The sequence below is a fragment of the Oncorhynchus masou genome, chromosome 13 (genome assembly GCF_036934945.1).
Source record: "Oncorhynchus masou masou isolate Uvic2021 chromosome 13, UVic_Omas_1.1, whole genome shotgun sequence".
NCBI lineage: Eukaryota > Metazoa > Chordata > Actinopteri > Salmoniformes > Salmonidae > Oncorhynchus > Oncorhynchus masou.
This window is the reverse complement of record NC_088224.1, coordinates 81,601,099-81,616,735: the sequence shown is the minus strand read 5'-3', so window position 1 is coordinate 81,616,735 and position 15,637 is coordinate 81,601,099. Positions and strand designations below refer to the sequence as shown.

Genomic DNA, 15,637 nt, shown 5'->3' with positions numbered 1-15,637 from the left:
AACGCCAGACTATGGAATGCATACCAAGCACATTCACACACACACAGACTCACACACACTCCCTGGGCTGGTGGCAAGATTGTGACATTCCAACTAAAAAAGCAATTACAGACTGAATGTATTTAATTCATTATGGAGTGCAGGAACAGTGACAGTAGGCAGTAGCCCAGTGGCTTACCTTGGACATCCAGATAGGCCTTCCACGAGGCCTCGCCACTGGGAGTGGAGGCGATGCATGTGTACATGCCTGTGTCACCCAGCTATAAGACAGAAAAAAAGAAGACAGGAAATAGAGGGGAGAGGGACTAGATTAGTGATCGCTCTAGGTTCAAATGCAAATGACAAGGTACTGCCTGGACATCAGTGGAATTGGACTAAAATAATGCTGCTTCCTCCCCAACATCTCTCTTTCTCTCCCTCTCATTGACATGCTGCTGTGGTCCCTAGCAGCCAGCCATCAGTGCCTGGTAATCTCACCATTATATTTCCCTCTAGAAAGTGGGAAAAGCATCTGGGAAGGCCAAGTGGCAGGATTGTACCAGTCAAATTGAAAAGATTTCCACAGGAACAAAGACTAATTGGAGACCTCCTCTCCCTCTCCCCTCCTCTCCTCCTCCTCATCACTCATCTCACCCTCCCCTCAGGGAAAAGAGTGCTTTACAGAACAGATATGGTGACACTCTCTAGTGTGTGAGAGGGAGAGTGTGTGTGTTTGAGAGAGGGAGAGTGTGTGTCTCAGTGTGTTTGAGAGAGGGAGAGTGTGTCTCAGTGTGTTTGAGAGAGGGAGAGTGTGTCTCAGTGTGTTTGAGAGAGGGAGAGTGTGTGTCTCAGTGTGTTTGAGAGAGGGAGAGTGTGTGTCTCAGTGTGTTTGCGAGAGGGAGAGTGTGTCTCAGTGTGTTTGAGAGAGGGAGAGTGTGTGTCTCAGTGTGTTTGAGAGAGGGAGAGAGTGTGTCTCAGTGTGTTTGCGAGAGGGAGAGTGTGTCTCAGTGTGTTTGAGAGAGGGAGAGTGTGTGTCTCAGTGTGTTTGAGAGAGGGAGTGTGTGTCTCAGTGTGTTTGAAAGAGGGAGAGTGTGTCTCAGTGTGTTTGAGAGAGGGAGAGTGTGTGTCTCAGTGTGTTTGAGAGAGGGAGTGTGTGTCTCAGTGTGTTTGATAGAGGGAGAGTGTGTGTCTCAGTGTGTTTGATAGAGGGAGAGTGTGTGTCTCAGTGTGTTTGATGTGTCTCAGTGTGTTTGAGAGGAGAGTGTGTGTCTCAGTGTGTTTGAGAGAGGGAGAGAGAGTGTGTCTCAGTGTGTTTGCAGTGTGTTTGAGAGAGGGAGTGTGTGTCTCAGTGTGTTTGATAGAGGGAGAGTGTGTTTGAAAGAAGGAGAGTGTGTCTCAGTGTGTTTGATAGAGGGAGAGTGTGTGTCTCAGTGTGTTTGAGAGAGGGAGTGTGTGTCTCAGTGTGTTTGATAGAGGGAGAGTGTGTGTCTCAGTGTGTTTGATAGAGGGAGAGTGTGTGTCTCAGTGTGTTTGATAGAGGGAGAGTGTGTGTCTCAGTGTGTTTGAGAGAGGGAGTGTGTGTCTCAGTGTGTTTGATAGAGGGAGAGTGTGTGTCTCAGTGTGTTTGAGATAGGTGTTTGAGAGAGGGAGTGTGTGTCTCAGTGTGTTTGATAGAGGGAGTGTGTGTCTCAGTGTGTTTGATAGAGGGAGAGTGTGTGTTTCAGTGTGTTTGAGAGAGGGAGAGTGTGTGTCTCAGTGTGTTTGAGATAGGGAGAGTGTGTCTCAGTGTGTTTGAGAGAGGGAATGTGTGTCTCAGTGTGTTTGATAGAGGGAGAGTGTGTGTCTCAGTGTGTTTGAGAGAGGGAGAGTGTGTGTCTCAGTGTGTTTGATAGGGAGAGTGTGTCTCAGTGTGTTTGAGAGAGGGAGTGTGTGTCTCAGTGTGTTTGATAGAGGTGTTTGATAGAGGGAGAGTGTGTGTCTCAGTGTGTTTGATAGAGGGAGAGTGTGTCTCAGTGTGTGTGCGAGAGGGAGAGTGTTTGTGCCCTGTAGATCAGCCTCCAGGCTGGGTCCATCTAAGCTCAACCTGACAGGTAAGACAAGTCATCCAGCTCCTTAAAATGCATTACAAAAGACATGGTGCGTTACCTCCAAACATAAACTAAATGTTCATTCATGTCAATTGCCTTACGTAAGGTTTGGGTTGAAAACACATCACACTGTTCTCACAGTGTTGCCCATTCACCACAGCCCTGTCACCACACACAACCTGCCTGCAGTCATCACAACACACACGCATACACACAGCAACAGTCTAACGCGAACTCTGACCCCTTGATGCCTCCATCTGGAGAATGCATCGGCACCCACCTGGTCTCTCCCTCAGTGTTCTGCTTCACACAGCTCCCCATCACACTCTGTTGAGTGACAGGACAATAGTGTGTGTGAATTCACTTCAAGCCCCTGACAGCTGATTGACGGCTCACTGAGGAGAGGAGAGGCATGGCTGGACCCTAGGAGGGAACTGATCACATGCTTTATTTACTGATGGAGCAGCAGGAGTTATTCTGCCAGCCAGTCAGCCAGCCGTTCCGCCGTATAGACGTTATTCAGGACAGCGTTGAAAGTGATTGGGGGAATGCGTTATTAACCTCTTGAAACTCTAGGGGCGCTATATCATTTTTGGATAAAAAGACGTGCCCGTTTTAAGCGCAATATTTTGTCACAAAAAGATGCTCGACTATGCATATAATTGGTAGCTTTGGAAAGAAAACACTCTGACGTTTCCAGAACTGCAAAGATATTTTCTGTGCGTGCCCTAGAACGTGAGCTAGAGGCAAAACCAAGATGAAACGGCATCCAGGAAATGAGCAGGATTTTTGAGGCTCCGTTTTCCATTGTCTCCTTATATGGCTGTGAATGCGAGAGGAATGAATCTGCCCTTTCTGTCGTTTCCCCAAGGTGTCTGCAGCATTGTGACGTATTTGTAGGCATATCATTGGAAGATTGACCATAAGAGACCACATTTACCAGGTGTCCGCCCGGTGTCCTGCACCGAAATTGGTGCGCAAAGCTCAGCTGCAAGTATTTTTCCATGGAATTCAGAGAAGAAAGCAGGCTTCCACAAACGATATATCAATGAAGAGATATGTGAAAAAACACCTTGAGGATTGATTCCAAACAACGTTTGCCATGTTTCGGTCGATATTATGGAGTTAATTCGGAAAAAGTTTGACGTTGTTGGTGACTGAATTTTCGGTTCGTTTCGGTAGCCAAATGTGATGTACAAAACGGAGCGATTTCTCCTACACAAAGATGCTTTCAGGAAAAACTGAACATTTGCTATGTAGTCTCCTCATTGAAAACATCCGAAGCTCTTCAAAGGTAAATGATTTTATTTATTTGGTTATCTGGTTTTTGTGAAAATGTTGCGTGCTAAATGCTACTCAAAATGCTAAGCTAGCTTAGCATACTCTTACACAAATTAGTGAATAGCGATGGTTCAAAAGCATATTTTGAAAATCTGAGATGACAGTGTTGTTAAGAAAAGGCTAAGCTTTAGAGCAGGTGCATTATTTTCATTTTATTTGCGATTTTCAGAAATCGTTAACGTTACATTATGCTAATGAGCTTGAGGCTATAACTGTATACAGGTTTTTTTCATAGCCAAACGTGAACAAAAGGAGCGATTTGTCCTACACAAATAATATTTTTTTGAAAAACTGAACATTTGCTATCTAACTGAGAGTCTCCTCATTGAAAACATCTGAAGTTCTTCAAAGGTAAATGATTTTACATTTTTGAATTATTTTCTTGTTTTTGTGAAAATGTTGCTGGCTAAATTCTAGGCTTATAGCTATGTTAGCAATCAATACTCTTACACAAATGCTTGTTTAGCTATGGTTGAAAAGCATATTTTGAAAGTCTGAGATGACAGTGTTGTTAACAAAAGTCTAAGCTTGAGAGCAAATATATTTATTTCATTTCATTTGCGATTTTCATGAATAGTTAACGTTGCGTTATGCTAATGAGCTTGAGGCTATAAATAGAATCCCGGATCCGGGATTGCGCAACGCAACAGGTTAATGTCTCGGCTAATGGAAGAGCTTGATTGGAAATGTAAACATATGAAGGAGGTCAATTCGGAAGTTTTCAAACAGCCAAACTGTTCTACATTGAGAACAGAATTCCATTCAATGAAGTTCTTATTTCCATATATTAGGATAATGGGGCATATGGTTGGACAGCCAACTGCCTCAGTAAGATATTCCATGTGAGCTGGTACACTACAGTAGACCTACATGTTGCTCTGTAGAGCAGACAGTCCTGTAGTATAAAGGCTTCATACACAGTCCGCCTGCAGTTTGATGTGTTTTCTCAGTACTAGTAATCTGAACCAGAGAGATACATCAATACAATGTTTTATCTTTATGCTTTGGAAAGCTTGGAGAGAAGGTCTACCATTCCATGTGTTTATACTGTGTATTCAGTGAAGATGAGAGTTTCTTTGTGTGTGCGCGCGAGCGTGCATGTGAATGTGTGTGTGTGTATGCGTGTGTTTACATGTTTGAGTGTGTTGTGTGTACCTTGGCGTAGCGGATCTGCAGTGCGCCCGTGTCCAGCTGTTTGACTCGGGAGTCGTGAGTGGACACCAACACCCCGTCCTTCCTCCACATGATGGTGGGGGTGGGCTTACCCGTTGCTAGGCAACTCAGAACCACCGTCCCGTCCACAGAGACTGTCTGATTGGTCGGACCCTGGCGGACAACTGGAGGTGGGCGATCAGACACCACTAGAGAGAGAGAGAGAGGGGGAGAGTTAGAGACTGTGTGGGAGAGAATATATATCATTTGAGTGGACGATGAGAGAACAATATTGAGTGGATTTGATGAGAATAATAAAATAAATTGAGAGACAATTATACAGTGGGATTGTAGAGAAACACATACATGACAGAGGAAGGTGAGAAAGTCACAGAGAAATTCAAAAATTTTATGAAATGAAATTTTCACAACTGGAAGCAATTTTCTAATCATTCAGCAGTAGGAGTTGACCTTAGCCAAACAAATGAGGTGTAATTAAAATAAAACTGGCTAACATACAAGTCCTCTTTCTGCAGATCCAGACTCCAGTGGAGACGTTAACATTCACAGCCAACCAAACCCCCCCATCCCCTCTCCACCTCCTTAAACCACACCCCCCTCGTTAAACCACACCCCCTTCTTTAAACCACACCCCCTCATGAAAGCACACCTCCAGTCTATAAAACACAGAACATGAGAGAAACCGCTTCTAAATACCTAGCAGCACAGACAATGTTATTACCGTGAAGAATTGTCCCTCCCTCCTCTGTCCCCTCTCCCCCTCTTCCTCCTCATCATCCCCCTCTCAGTGGGCGTTCACCAGTCGACACACACAGATTGAATTAAACGTGTTTTGTCTCCATTTCATTTCCATTATGAGAACGGTGTCCATCATGTCCCTGCTGTTGTAGATTGCTACTGAGGCTGTTATCATTAACGCTGTTAATACTGCTATTGATAACCAATTCTGCCAGCGCAGCTGATTTAGTCAGAAGCACAAGGTTTGGTTCAAAGGGATAGCAAATCCATTGTAAACATGCAGTATGTGTATCCCCTTTTAAATACACATAATGTAGGACATACGTCTGTACATTTACACACACACTCAGTGTAGTACCATACATGGGAGACTGGCTCTGGTGTCGTTACTAAAACATCGTCACTGTGACCTGGAATTACCAGATTTGCCTACGGAGATGAGGAGGCCTGCTGCCTTTAATAACTGTTATTATCTTCTCCTTCTACTGTCTACCAGGACCTGCCATGCCAAAGAGAGAGGGAGAGAGAGAGAGCAGGCTCAGCTACAAAGGTAGAGGGAGAGGTGTCTGGTTAGAGAGGGTTGAATCTAGGTGAGGGGTGTCTGGTTAGAGAGGGTTGAATCTAGATGAGAGGTGTCTGGTTAGAGAGAGTGGAATCTAGATGAGAGGTGTCTGGTTAGAGAGGGTTGAATCTAGGTGAGGGGTGTCTGGTTAGAGAGGGTTGAATCTAGGTAAGAGGTGTCTGGTTAGAGAGGGTTGAATCTAGATGAGAGGTGTCTGGTTAGAGAGGGTTGAATCTAGATGAGAGGTGTCTGGTTAGAGAGGGTTGAATCTAGGTGAGGGGTGTCTGGTTAGAGAGGGTTGAATCTAGATGAGAGGTGTCTGGTTAGAGAGGGTTGAATCTAGATGAGGGGTGTCTGGTTAGAGAGGGTTGAATCGAGGTGTGGGTGTCTGGTTAGAGAGGGTTGAATCTAGATGAGAGGTGTCTGGTTAGAGAGGGTTGAATCTAGGTGAGGGGTGTCTGGTTAGAGAGGGTTGAATCTAGATGAGAGGTGTCTGGTTAGAGAGAGTTGAATCTAGGTGAGAGGTGTCTGGTTAGAGAGGGTTGAATCTAGATGAGAGGTGTCTGGTTAGAGAGGGTTGAATCTAGGTAAGAGGTGTCTGGTTAGAGAGGGTTGAATCTAGGTGAGAGGTGTCTGGTTAGAGAGGATTGAATCTTGGTGAGAGAGAGGGTTGAATCTTGGTGAGAAGTGTCTGTTCAGAGAGGATTGAATCTTGGTGAGAGGTGTCTGGTTAGAGAGGGTTGAATCTAGGTGAGAGGTGTCTGGTTAGAGAGGATTGAATCTTGGTGAGAGGTGTCTGTTTAGAGAGGATTGAATCTTGGTGAGAGGTGTCTGGTTAGAGAGGGTTGAATCTAGGTGAGGGGTGTCTGGTTAGAGAGGATTGAATCTTGGTGAGAGGTAAACAAAATAATAGTGACCGGAGAGACTGAGTGAGTCGCTATGGGAATGCTGGGACTAAAGCCAAGGGGACTACACTACCAGGCTGGCTGCATTGACTGAGAGTGATTAGAGGTCTGAACCAGGCCTCCCCACAAAGACAGATCCCTCCACCAGCAGGCTAGTCTGTTAATGAGAGGAGACTCCTAGAGGAGACACCAGCCAGCATAAATGATACACTGCCAGGAGCCAACAGCCCAGAGCCAAGAGGCAAGCCAGGCTCCTGGAGAAGATGAGTCACCACAGAGTCTCCAACTCTTTCAGGATCACAGAGACCGGGCCAGACTTGGAGCACAGTCTGACCAAAACTCCACAGACCTCAATATGTACTTTAGACACTTAAATACAGCTCATGTATATTATTATGTGTTTATTCAAACCCCTACATGTCTATGTGCCAAGGTGTGACAATACCACCAAGATGCCTCCAAGATCTAATTCTGGGAGTCACTGATTGGCGGAACTCACCGTCAGTGACCTCCAGCAGGGCCTTGGTGATGACAGAGCCAGCGATGTTGAGGGCCTGGCAGCTGTAGTAGCCCACGTCTGAGCGCTCTGCATCTGTGATAGTCAGGTCCCCCGTCTGGGAGACGGAGACGCGACTAGACGGCTGGGGGGGCTGGTAGGAGAAGAGCAGGTTCTAGAGGACGGAGAGGGGAGAAGAAAGGACGGATATAGACAGAGAAGAGAGGAGAAGGGACAGATATAGACAGAGAAGAGAGGAGAAGGGACAGATATAGACAGAGAAGAGAGGAAAAAGGACAGATATAGACAGAGAAGAGAGAGCACAGGCCAGATATAGACAGAGAAGAGAGGAGACAGAACAGATATAGACAGAGAAGAGAGAAGACAGGACAGATATAGACAGAGAAGAGAGAAGACAGGCCAGACATAGACAGAGAAGAGAGAAGACAGGCCATATATATACAGAGAAGAGAGAAGAGAGGCCAGATATAGACAAAGAAAGGAGAAGACAGGGCAGATAGACAGAGAAGAGAGAAGACAGGACATATATAGTCAGAGAAGAGAGAAGACAGGACAGATATAGACAGAGAAGAGAGAGGACAGGCCAGGTATAGACAGAGAAGAGAGAAGACAGAAAAGATATAGACAGAGAAGAGAGAAGACAGGACAGATATAGACAGGGAAAGGAGAAGACATGACATATAGAGAGAAGAGAGGAGACAGGCCAGATATAGACAGAGAAGAGAGAAGACAGGACATATATAGACAGAGAAGAGAGAAGACAGGATAGATATAGACAGAGAACAGAGAAGACAGAAAAGATATAGACAGAGAAGACAGGACGGATATAGACAGAGAAGAGAGAAGACAGGACATATATAAACAGAGAAGAGAGAAGACAGGACAGATATAGACAGAGAAGACAGAAGACAGACGAGATATAGACAAAGAAAGGAGAAGACAGGACAGATAGACAGAGAAGAGAGAAGAGAGGAGAAAGAACAGATATAGACAGAGAAGAGAGAAGACAGGACAGATATAGACAGAGAAGAGAGAAGACAGGACAGATATAGTCAGAGAAGAGAGAAGACAGGACAGATGTAGACATAGAAAGGAGAATACAGGACAGATAGACAGAGAATAGAGAAGACAGAGAAGAGAGGAGACAGAACAAATATAGACAGAGAAGAGAGAAGACAGGCCAGATATAGACAAAGAAAGGAGAATACAGGACAGATAGGCAGAGAAGAGAGAAGACAGAGAAGAGAGGAGACAGAACAAATATAGACAGAGAAGATAGAAGACAGGCCAGATATAGACAGAGAAGAGAGAAGACAGGACGGATATAGACGAAGAAAGGAGAAGACAGGACAGATAGACAGAGAAGAGAGAAGAGAGGAGGAAGAACAGATATAGACAGAGAAGACAGGCCAGATATAGACAGAGAAGAGAGAAGACAGGACAGATATAGACAGAGAAGAGAGAAGACAAAATGGATATAGACAGAGAAGAAATAAGACAGGACAGATAGACATAGAAGAGAGAAGACAGGACAAATATAGACAGAGAAGAGAGAAGACAAAATGGATATAGACAGAGAAGAGAGAAGACAGGACAGATATTGACAGAGAAGCGAGAAGACAGGACAGATAGACAGAGTAGAGAGAAGACAGAGAAGAGTGAAGACAGGCCAGATGTAGACAGAGAAGAGAGAAGACAGAAGAGAGAAGACAGAAGAGAGAAGACAGGCCAGATATAGACAGAGAAGAGAGAAGACAGGACATATAGACAGAGAAGAGATAAGACAGAGAAGAGAGAAGACAGGCCAGATGTAGACAGAGAAGAGAGAAGACAGAAGAGAGAAGACAGGCCAGATATAGACAGAGAAGAGAGAAGACAGAGAAGAGAGAAGACAGGACAGATATAGACAGAGAAGAGAGAAGACAGGATGGATATAGACAGAGAAGAGAGAAGACAGGACAGATATAGACAGAGAAGAGAGAAGACAGGACGGATATAGACAGAGAAGAGAAAAGACAGGACAGATATAGACAGAGAAGAGAGAAGACAGGACGGATATAGACAGAGAAGAGAGAAGACATGACATATATAGACAGAGAAGAGAGAAGACAGGACAGATTTAGACAGAGAAGAGAGAAGACAGGACAGATATAGACAGAGAAGAGAGAAGACAGGACAGATATAGACAGAGAAGAGAGAAGACAGGACGGATATAGACAGAGAAGAGAGAAGACAGGACAGATATAGACAGAGAAGAGAGAAGACAGGACAGATATAGACAGAGAAGAGAGAAGACAGAGAAGAGAGAAGACAGGCCAGATGTAGACAGAGAAGAGAGAAGACAGGACGGATATAGACAGAGAAGAGAGAAGACAGGACAGATATAGACAGAGAAGAGAGAAGACAGGACGGATATAGACAGAGAAGAGAGAAGACAGGACACATATAGACAGAGAAGAGAGAAGACAGAGAAGAGAGAAGACAGGCCAGTTGTAGACAGAGAAGAGAGAAGACAGGACGGATATAGACAGAGAAGAGAGAAGACAGGACAGATATAGACAGAGAAGAGAGAAGACAGGACGGATATAGACAGAGAAGAGAGAAGACAGGCCAGATGTAGACAGAGAAGAGAGAAGACAGGATGGATATAGACAGAGAAGAGAGAAGAGAGGACACATATAGAGAAGCAGATCAGATAAAGACAGTAGGCTATGGAAGACCTGAAGGGTGATGGAATGGAACGGTCCAATTGAAGCATCAGTGTGAAGGTCAGTGAAGTTCACTGATTGTATGGCTGGTTTTATAGGTGCAATCATAAAATGTGTAAAGATCTTATGGGAATATCAAATAATAAAATAATGAAGACTATGATTTACTACTTGGTTGTCTTTCTTTTTTGTTCCATAAGCATTCCTCAACATGTGCTCATGTTGGGTTCCTGGTGTACTGTAGGTCCCCCAGAGCCTCTCACCTGGCTGCCCTCTCTCTGCCAGAAGATAGCAGGTTGAGGGTTTCCTGTTGCCTCACACTGGAAGGTGACGGTCCTCCCCACCGCCACCACCTGGTTCCTGGGCCGCACCACAAACACAGGGGGCACTAGAGGACAGGCATGGGGACAGTTAGCTAACATACTGACACAGCATCGCATATCACATAACATCAGACAGAGATATCAGACATTACAATTAATATCCTGGTCTGGCTCATTTGAATGGAAAACAAAGGCATTTGAATGTTACAGTTATGGGTTCTGTATTCAATGAGCTGTGGTTAAGGATTCAGGTTGTCTCTGTTTAGAGTAGACTTTTCTGGTTGCTCGTATGTTGACTGAAAGTCAGTCCAATCCATAATGCAGGCTGTGTATATATTAACAGTTTAATGAATAGACAAAACAGGAGCGTGGCCCCATGTGGGTCTCTGCATTAACATGGGCAAGGACACAGACCAGTAATATTTACATGGACATGGGGGATAAATGAGCCATCTGTAGGAGCATCCTGGACCAGGCCCAGCCATCTTAATGACAAACTGTTTCGGAGTGAAGCGCTGTGTTACCTCCCAACGTGACACACAGTGACACTGGGCCTCACTGTGCTCATAGGCCTGTGTGGAGGGACACAGCCTGAATGCTGAGGGCCAGCGGCCGGGTGAATTACACCTTCATCTCTGAGGACAGCAGGTAAGTAACAGAATATTACTATACCCCAAACATCTTAACGCTGATACGGCCCACGTAATACATCTATTAAAGAAATCTGCAGCCTGTCACTCCACATTCAGACACTCCACAGTTAAAATGGGATATTTGGGAAAGCATAAAGTAACACAACAAGGTGTAGGAAAATAATATAATGAAATGATTTGGTTTTACCTTGGATTACAGATTTTTACCCATTAATGTCCTTTTGTCACTGTTGCCATTGACAAGTGAAACATGAGTGCTGATTGGTGGGTGGAGGGTGATGGGAGGAGGATGGAGGGGGTGGTGCTGTGACAGCTTCCTGTCTCTGTCAGGGTGCCAGGGTGAATAGGTGACAGGTGACATTTCAACTTACCAGAAAGAACTGGAAGGAAACAGAAAGACGACAGAACAACACACAAGGCCAGAGATGAATAAATAAATCATAAACAACACCATGAAATAAATGAACATGACACAAAGATAACAGATAAGGAAGGCAACAATAGGATGTTTCATGGGTCAAAATAATAATGGCATTGTCACTGAATGAATTTGAGACATGGCATGTGGGGCCAGTCCAGTGGGAACAGAAGCACATTGGTGACTCATTACATTATGTCAAAATAATGCAAACAACCAATGAATAGCAACAACAAACATGTAGTACATCATTACACCCAGACACTTTTCAACAGTACATCATGATGTACATCATTACACCCAGACACTTTTCAACAGTACATCATGATGTACATCATTACACCCAGACACTTTTCAACAGTACATCATGATGTACATCATTACACCCAGACACTTTTCAACAGTACTCTCAGCATGACGTACATCATTACACCCAGACACTTTTCAACAGTACATCATGATGTACATCATTACACCCAGACACTTTTCAACAGTACATCATGATGTACATCATTACACCCAGACACTTTTCAACAGTACTCTCAGCATGACGTACATCATTACACCCAAACACTTTTCAACAGTACATCATGATGTACATCATTACACCCAGACACTTTTCAACAGTACATCATGATGTACATCATTACACCCAGACACTTTTCAACAGTACTCTCAGCATGACGTACATCATTACACCCAGACACTTTTCAACAGTACATCATGATGTACATCATTACACCCAGACACTTTTCAACAGTACATCATGATGTACATCATTACACCAGACACTTTTCAACAGACATCATTTTCAACAGTACATCATCAGCATGTACATCATTACACCCAGACACTTTTCAACAGTACATCATGATGTACATCATTACACCCAGACACTTTTCAACAGATGCATGATGTATCATTACACCCAGACACTTTTCAACAGTACTCTCAGCATGACGTACATCATTACACCCAGACACTTTTCAACAGTACATCATGATGTACATCATTACACCCAGACACTTTTCAACAGTACATCATGATGTACATCATTACACCCAGACACTTTACAACAGTACTCTCAGCATGACGTTGTTCAAAGCGTCTGTGTTTACCCATGTCTCCTCAGGAGCACATATTAAAAAGAAACATGAACAACTAAACAAAAACACAATTTTAAGAAAAACAAAACAGATGTTGAAAAGTGTTTATTCTCCAACCAGGTTGAAGGAAGATGAAGGTGAGCCTCTCTCCTCTCCTCTCCTCTCCTCTCCTCTCCTCTCCTCTCCTCTCCTCTCCTCTCCTCTCCTCTCCTCTCCTCTCCTCTCCTCTCCTCTCCTCTCCTCTCCTCTATCTCTTGACTAATGAGGTTTTAGAGTCTCCTGAGGGCCTTGCATATGGACAACTATGCCATAAAAACACAAGGTGAATGTTAACTGTCACTCTCTGGCCATAAATCTTCCCCAGCCAATCAGAAACCTTATCTAATCTGTCTGCCTCAAACGGCTCCCACTGAAACATAACGCTGTCACTCAGAGTAATGATCCTTCCCCACCTATCACATGCTGTAAAATGCAGATAATCCTTACTTCAAAAGGTTCCAGGGGAAGAGGGTATCTGTGTGTCGGACCAAGGAGGAAACGCTGTATCACACACACGAGCACAAGCACTCGCACACACCCACCCATACACCTACACAAGACCACATTCAGCACGCACACCCATAAAGATACACACCCTCACCCTCACTCACCTCCATTCAGATGTGTCTAAGCCTTTAATGAGGTAACCCTACCTCTACCATGCTGCTGTGATCACAGTGGTGGACCTGGAACCAGGAGGGAGAGGTCAGCTCTAAACCTGTCTGGGTCACAACTGTGTGGGGGATAGGAAGCCATGCAGTGCTGGGGCGTGTGTGTGTTTGTGTGTGTCAGGCTCTATCTGTGTTGTGATCAGAGGGAGTTGGGGGGAGGGGACCAGAGAGCAGTGTAGCCCCCTGCCCACTGGGGGGTCTGTTGTGGGCCAGGAACCCGTGTAGAGTGGTTCATAGGGATTGGAGAGGCCTGCTGCTGTTCATAGGGCTCATATTAGCGCTGGGAGAGAAAAACATGCTAAGTCTGATTAATAGGAGCTCGGAGGATTGTGTGTGTGTTAGAGTGTGTGTAGGTCTGTAAACTCTCATTCACTGGCTGCTTAGGCCTGCCCTCATACTCCACAACAAGCCCATAAGCAGGCTGTATGTGCATTGGCATGCTGTAACCATCACAAGGCTGTATGTGATTATTATGGAAAACAGAAAGGAATCCTTCTATTTGGTTACATTTGTAACATGATTAAGATTTATATGATGTTGATATTTATAGGAGAAAAACATATTCCTGACTGTGTGGTCTAGTAGAGAGAGACAGTGAGAGTATTGACTGTGTGGTCTGGTAGAGAGAGACAGTGAGAGTATTGACTGTGTGGTCTGGTAGAGAGAGACAGTGAGAGTATTGACTGTGTGGTCTGGTAGAGAGAGACAGTGAGAGTATTGACTGTGTGGTCTGGTAGAGAGAGACAGTGAGAGTATTGACTGTGTGGTCTGGTAGAGAGAGACAGTGAGAGTATTGACTGTGTGGTCTAGTAGAGAGAGACAGTGAGAGTATTGACTGTGTGGTCTGGTAGAGAGAGACAGTGAGAGTATTGACTGTGTGGTCTGGTAGAGAGAGACAGTGAGAGTATTGACTGTGTGGTCTAGTAGAGTATTGAGACAGTGAGAGTATTGACTGTGTGGTCTGGTAGAGAGAGACAGTGAGAGTATTGACTGTGTGGTCTGGTAGAGAGAGACAGTGAGAGTATTGACTGTGTGGTCTGGTAGAGAGAGACAGTGAGAGTATTGACTGTGTGGTCTGGTAGAGAGAGACAGTGAGAGTATTGACTGTGTGGTCTGGTAGAGAGAGACAGTGAGAGTATTGACTGTGTGGTCTGGTAGAGAGAGACAGTGAGAGTATTGACTGTGTGGTCTAGTAGAGAGAGACAGTGAGAGTATTGACTGTGTGGTCTGGTAGAGAGAGACAGTGAGAGTATTGACTGTGTGGTCTGGTAGAGAGAGACAGTGAGAGTATTGACTGTGTGGTCTGGTAGAGAGAGACAGTGAGAGTATTGACTGTGTGGTCTAGTAGAGAGAGACAGTGAGAGTATTGACTGTGTGGTCTAGTAGAGAGAGACAGTGAGAGTATTGACTGTGTGGTCTGGTAGAGAGAGACAGTGAGAGTATTGACTGTGTGGTCTAGGTAGAGAGAGACAGTGAGAGTATTGACTGTGTGGTCTGGTAGAGAGAGACAGTGAGAGTATTGACTGTGTGGTCTGGTAGAGAGAGACAGTGAGAGTATTGACTGTGTGGTCTGGTAGAGAGAGACAGTGAGAGTATTGACTGTGTGGTCTAGTAGAGAGAGACAGTGAGAGTATTGACTGTGTGGTCTAGTAGAGAGAGACAGTGAGAGTATTGACTGTGTGGTCTGGTAGAGAGAGACAGTGAGAGTATTGACTGTGTGGTCTGGTAGAGAGAGACAGTGAGAGTATTGACTGTGTGGTCTGGTAGAGAGAGACAGTGAGAGTATTGACTGTGTGGCCTGGTAGAGAGAGACAGTGAGAGTATTGACTGTGTGGTCTGGTAGACAGAGAGACAGTGAGAGTATTGACTGTGTGGTCTGGTAGAGAGAGACAGTGAGAGTATTGACTGTGTGGTCTGGTAGAGAGAGACAGTGAGAGTATTGACTGTGTGGTCTAGTAGAGAGAGACAGTGAGAGTATTGACTGTGTGGTCTGGTAGAGAGAGACAGTGAGAGTATTGACTGTGTGGTCTAGTAGAGAGAGACAGTGAGAGTATTGACTGTGTGGTCTAGTAGAGAGAGACAGTGAGAGTATTGACTGTGTGGTCTGGTAGAGAGAGACAGTGAGAGTATTGACTGTGTGGTCTGGTAGAGAGAGACAGTGAGAGTATTGACTGTGTGGTCTGGTAGAGAGAGACAGTGAGAGTATTGACTGTGTGGTCTGGTAGAGAGAGACAGTGAGAGTATTGACTGTGTGGTCTGGTAGATTGAGAGAGACAGTGAGAGTATTGACTGTGTGGTCTGGTAGAGAGAGACAGTGAGAGTATTGACTGTGTGGTCTAGTAGAGAGAGACAGTGAGAGTATTGACTGTGTGGTCTGGTAGAGAGAGACAGTGAGAGTATTGACTGTGTGGTCTAGT

The 15,637-nt window shown here is 44.8% G+C and overlaps 1 protein-coding gene across 1 annotated transcript in view; it reads right to left on the bottom strand.

Moving 5' to 3' along the window:
- LOC135553133 (roundabout homolog 1-like) overlaps positions 1 to 15,637 on the bottom strand; it is a 331,155-nt gene that overhangs the window by 90,081 nt on the left and 225,437 nt on the right. Inside the window, exons 7-11 of the mRNA XM_064985272.1 lie at positions 11,358 to 11,366; positions 10,274 to 10,398; positions 7,285 to 7,456; positions 4,563 to 4,768; positions 179 to 260 (exon numbers count right to left, since the gene is read on the bottom strand). Coding sequence (XP_064841344.1) covers positions 179 to 260; positions 4,563 to 4,768; positions 7,285 to 7,456; positions 10,274 to 10,398; positions 11,358 to 11,366 — 594 coding nt within the window. The remainder of the gene's footprint in view (positions 1 to 178; positions 261 to 4,562; positions 4,769 to 7,284; positions 7,457 to 10,273; positions 10,399 to 11,357; positions 11,367 to 15,637) is intronic.